The sequence below is a fragment of the Pteropus vampyrus genome, unplaced genomic scaffold, assembly GCF_000151845.1.
Source record: "Pteropus vampyrus isolate Shadow unplaced genomic scaffold, Pvam_2.0 Scaffold456, whole genome shotgun sequence".
NCBI classification, from domain to species: Eukaryota; Metazoa; Chordata; class Mammalia; order Chiroptera; family Pteropodidae; genus Pteropus; species Pteropus vampyrus.
Genome location: NW_011889237.1, coordinates 284,450 through 290,014, shown reverse-complemented (window position 1 = coordinate 290,014; position 5,565 = coordinate 284,450). Strand labels below are relative to the sequence as shown.

Here is a 5,565-nt window from a genome sequence, read left to right as displayed (position 1 = left end):
TTGTAAAATTGTGGGGACAGCGTAGGAGACTTACAGGAAGTGCCTGGCGGGCTCAGCGTCTAGAAGGCACATGACATAAAATCCACCCCTTTAAAGCGTGTGGTTCAGTGGGATGTAGCATATTTAAAAGGTTGGCCGTGTCTGTTTCACACTTCTCTCCCTGTGCCCTCTTTCCTCCCCACCCCGCCATCTCCTCTTTTTAAATATCCGAACCCCTTCTTTTAATGAGCTCCCCCCTCCTCGTATTTGCATGGGACTAAATGCCCTCGACTCAGGGATCAAATTCAGTTTACCAATGGATATCTTTCTCCAGCAGGACCCTGAATGGGCTGATGATTGACTTGGGGACTTGAAAATCATTGTGTTTCCTGGTCTGCATATTTTTCCGGATTGCTCCCTACTCTCCTAGCTGTATGCGGGTCCTCACGCGCTTCCGCTCTGTGCTCGGTCAGGCCTTCTCAGCACAGCTCATCCTTCCCACATGGAGTTCCCATGAGGTCAGCGCCGGCGGGAAGGCAAGTGTGTGCACTGTCGCCTTCGTGCTCGAGAGTGGAGCCGAAGTGATGAGCATCAGCCTGTCAGTGTTTACGTTATTAGACAGCTGCCGGCTCAGCACATTTTGTCTTTGAACAGTGGATTTCAGGTTCCTGAGTATTTTTGTAGGATAGAAAATTATCTGGCGGGGGACTGCGGGCGAGGTAATTGCCCAGTGAGGCCAGAAAAGAATGGGCAGGGATGTATTACTTTAAGCAAGTAGGAAAAGCCACATTTATACCAAAGGGAAAAGAGAGACTTCACATCGTAGAATTGAAAAGCAGTTAGCCAACAGGAATTTGCATCAAAGATAATGGGCAAAAGATTGACATGTTTCCTGTAGAAAGTACATTCAAATAATTTTCCTATACCTTTGCAACATTAAAGCTTCACCGTCTTCATTTTCTATTGCTGTGGAACAAATTACCCCAAAACGTGGTCTAAAACAGTAAGCGCGTATTGTCTCACAGTTTCCGTGGGTCACGCATTCAGCTGTGGCTTAGCTGGCGAGCTGCAGCGAAGGTGTTGGCAGGGGGTGCAGTCAGCTGAAGGCTGGACCGGGGCTGGCGGACGCACATCCAACATGGCACGTTCCCGTGGCTGTTTGAGGCCCCGGTTTCTTACCGCATGGCCATCTCCATGAGCCGCTGGAGTGTCCTCACGACATGGTGGCTGGTTCCCAGAGTGAGGCCTGCGGAAGCTGTGGTGCCTTTTACGGCCAAGGCTCAGAAGTCACTGTCATTTACGTGACATCCTGTTGGTTATCCAGGTTGGACCCATTCAATGTCAGGGGGACCACGAGAGCACGAACACCAGAGGCAGGGATCGTGGGGGCCACTGGAGGCTGGCTACCACTCCATTCTTACCAACCTGTTAGGCGAAAAGTCATACTTCGCTGTTTGAATGTACATTTCTTCGATAGTGAGTGAGGCTGATGATTTTATTTTCTCACTCATATACATTGTTTGCAATGTCAGTTTTCTACAGTGAGCTCACATTACACATACAGATCCCAAACAACAACAACAACAACAACAACAACAAAACAAACTGAAGTTAGAATAGTACTCAGCAATCAAAAGGAACGAATTGTCAACGCATGCAACAGCTTGGATGCATCATGAGGGCGTTGCATTGAGTAGAAAAAGCCGATCTCCAAGGCCGTCTACTGTGATTGCGTTCATCTAATATTCTCGAAATGAGATTTTAGAGATGGAGAATAGATTAGTGTTGCCAGGGGCAGGGTTGGTGGTGGTTGTGGTGGGGTGACCATAAAAGGGTGGCAGTAGGTGGATCTTTGTGGCGATGGGAATGTTTTGGGTCTCGGTTGCGGTGGTGTTGGAGGAAACAGTACACCAGGACGAAGGCCACATTGAATCAATGTCAGTTTCCTGGCTTTGACGTTGTACTAGAGCTATGTAAGATGTAACCAGTGGCGGGGAAGCTTGGTGAAAGGTAGCTGTACTACCTTTGCGACTTTCTGGGAATCTGTCATCATTTCGAAATGAAAAGTTAAAAAAGAAACAAAAACAAACAGACAAAAAAACCGTGACCAAAATCAAAGGATTCTTCACTTAAGCACTCCCAATAATAAAAAAATCCTTTTTAATGGCAAATTCCGTGAGTGCGCTTCTTCGGCTGATTTTCACACCGCCTTTTTTTTTTTTCTATAAAGTCGAGCAAACCTGCATCTTCGTTCGCATCCCCTGCGTTTCTGTAACCTTTCCCCGGGCGCGTCCTCCCAACCCGCACTTAAACAGGCGTGAGTTTTCATCCGTGTCGGGGACTCAGAACCTTTCCTTTAGGACGGTCTCCATATGCTCTGTCCTTTTTTTTTTTTCCTTCCAGGAGAAGACAAAGAGGAAATCGTGAAGGTGACTTTCAAAGAGCTGCGACAGCAAGTGGCTTTGTTTGCAGCGGCCATGAGGAAAATGGGTGTGGAAACAGGAGACCGGGTTGTCGGTCAGTATTTTTGGTGCTCGTCGTGGTTCCGGGCGGGGAGGAGACCGGGGCAGAGGGAATGGCTTGGAAGGTTGGGACAGCTTTTGAGTCGTGGCACAAAATATACAGCCTTAGGACTTCAACCGCACATGCGCGGCAAACAATAAACGAAGAAGGAAGGTCGTTGAAAGTGTGGCCGTAACGGCCTCAGTGTGGCCTGTTTAGCAGCTTCCGAGGGCCCCGGGCTCCCTGGAGCCGTGACCTCTGTTTCATGGCATGGGCCGGGTGTGTGGGTTTGGACTGGGAGTTTCTCCTCCCTGGACCTCGAGTTTCTTCATCTTTAAGCGGGGCGGCAGAGAGAGGCGGAACTGGCTGGTTGTTGAGCATCTTTTCTGGGCAGAGAGGTTACGCGTACCTTCTTGGCCCTGGCCTGTTGTCACTAGAGTGAGGCCAGTGGCGATGACGGGGATAGCACCCAGTGACGGTTTCCGGTCCTGGTCGGCCTGAGGTTCTTTCTGAGTGCTTTGTGCTGTGCTGTCGAGATGGAGTTAAGGCGCTCATTCCCAGGACCGGACTCAGGTTTTGCTCTTAACCCAAAGAGAAGGGCTTTTCTGTCCTCTGGCTATACGATAGCACTCGCGGCCCTCAGGGTGGCGAGGAGGGCCTGGAACCAGGCGGGCGGCCCCGCGCGGGCTTCCTGCTCACCTTCCCTGCGTTCTCCGCATGCTCCGTGTCCTGTCCACGTAAGAACGTCCAAACCTGGAGAGAATTTTTATGAAAACTTATTTGAGCCAAAGACAGGATCCACCCGGAAGCAGGATCGCAGCAGACCGAGATAAACGCTTCAGAGAATGACGGTTTGCAGTTTCTTTCATGCGTTTGAGATTCAGGAGGGGACGTAAGGGAACATGCTTGGAGGTGGGAGCGAGCAAGACGCAGGCAGGATCGTGGGGTGGTTAAGACTGTTTGCTCGCTTGCAGGCTTTATTAGGAGGAAGGGTCTCAAAGGGTGGTCTCATATTAGAAACGGGGGTCTGAAAAGAAGCATTTCCAAGGTGTGTTCACCTGGCCGCACAGAAACAGCGGCCAGGGCTGGCCTGTGGCAAAGACGGGCCTTGACTGCAGAAGGGATAGGCCATGACCGGCCAGTGAGGAATTTACGATGGGGTCGCCCTGTGAGGTGACTTGCCTCTGAACCTTCTGTTCACAGCCCTCCCTGTCCTACCCCTTTCCTCCTGAGTAGCCCTAAAACAGGTCCCCGAGTGTCAGGGGTGTGCAGCGAGTACTAGGTGACAGGGTTAGCGAGGGGTCTTTAGGAGGTAGCCCTGTGCTGGGGCGGGGGAGTGGAGGGCAGTCTCGGCTGCAGAAAGAAACGGCCTGTGCAAAGGCTCTGAGCCTGGCGAGCGGGGTGTCTGAGGGGTGCCTGGGTGGGCCCCAGGGGGTGTGGAACGCAGGGGCGGGGCCGTTCAGGGCCCAGTGTCCTGGAAGGTCCCCGTCTCGGCTGGTGGCCCTGAGCCCACTCTCCCTTTGCCCCCTCAGGCGTCCTGGTGGGTCGTGACATCCTCCCAAGGGCAGTTCAGGTGTTTTCCTTATCATTTTCTTTTCACTTTGACGTCTAGGAAAAGTTGAAAGACCTGAGCGTGGACCTGTTCTCTGTCCCAGGGAACTTGAGCTGGTTTGGGTGTGGGTTGGTCTGTACACAGCGGGGAGCCGCTAAAGATAGGACGGCTTACTTCCATGCTGACCAGGTGCCAGGCCGCCCTCCTCCTGGCCCCCTCAGTCACGGGCCAGGGCCACAGCAGCCAGCGTGGCAGCAGGTGTGGCAGTGGCCTTGGGACCTCGGCGTTTGGCGTGGGCGCGCTGCTCCCAGGGGAACTTACCGCAAGGGGGCGTTCAGAGTGTGTTTGCCAAGAAGGCAGAGAGCTGGGTGGCCTTATCATATATAAACCGGGCAAACGGGCTGGACCCCATGTCAGCCCATGTCAGACGGGCTTGGGGTCACTGCTCACTATGTGTAGCTGACTAGAAAGGAATCAGGTGTCAAGGGTTGCACCAAGCTGCCCCTCGATGAACATTCTCCTGCATATCCGCGGGTCCCCCTGGTTCAGCGAGGTCTCGGCTCACACGTTTCCCCCCCAGAGGCCCCCCCAGGGAAAATCCTATGGACAAATCCATCGCCGCTCTCCCCTTGCACCCCGCTTTATTCTTCTTCATTATCCTGTCGCCCGCCCGAAATCACAGGATTCTGTGTGCGCGCGTCCGTCTGTCCTTCAGTACTAGAGGACAAGGACCTTGTCTTCCGCTCACTGCCTGTCTGGTGTCTCAGCCTGGCGTGCAGTAGGTGGACAGTGAATATTTATTTAATAAATGAATGAGAGCTGTGCCAGTGACCAGATAATTTTGCGGTTGGAACCTCAGTCTCTTGGGTTCCTCTTGGTCCAGTTTAATCTGTTCCCTTGTCAGGCCTGGAAAAGGAATTTAAAGTTTCTTCTCCCATTTTTTTTCTTCCCTCCAATTTTCGTTTTTATAAATCCCCCTTCGAAGCATGCATTTCTGAGAGATGGGGAGACAGAGAACAAGGTGTGTTGGGGAAAACGGTCGAGCCCCTTCTTGGCCATGCTGTCTCTTGGGGACACCTGGCTTTGGTGCCCTGGACTTTCCAAAATCAGTTTGGCACCTGGTGACCTGCCCTTTTCGGGCGTCTCAGCTTGGACAGTAGTTTGCCTGACAACGGTCAGTAGCGCTTCTTGGGACAGAGCATGAGGAGTGATCCCAGGGGAGGAGCCGGTGGAGAGGAGCTTGGGGGCTTCAGAGATGGAGTCAGAGCTGTCCCTGGCTCAGTTTCTCATGTCTGTGATGTGGTCGTATCCTGGTCATTGGTCAGTCTCCACCAAGTCGGCTGGCTCTTGCGGCCCTGGGCAGTAAGTCTGCCCTGCCCCCGGGCAAGGGCACCATCCAGACGCTTCAGTTTATACTCATCTCTGCCGCAGCAAACGTCGGGCCCGCCCTGTGCCAGATGCAGTGCGGAGCCCTGGGGACCATGACCCCTGCCCCTTGGGGTGCCGTGGCTGGGCAGGGCAGATGCAGTGAA

General features: G+C 53.0%; 1 protein-coding gene across 1 annotated transcript in view; it reads left to right on the top strand.

Annotated features, from left to right (window-relative positions):
- The window catches only part of AACS (acetoacetyl-CoA synthetase), a 43,432-nt gene that overhangs the window by 7,691 nt on the left and 30,176 nt on the right, over positions 1–5,565 (top strand). The window contains exon 5 of the mRNA XM_011381900.2: positions 2,383–2,496. Coding sequence (XP_011380202.1) covers positions 2,383–2,496 — 114 coding nt within the window. The remainder of the gene's footprint in view (positions 1–2,382; positions 2,497–5,565) is intronic.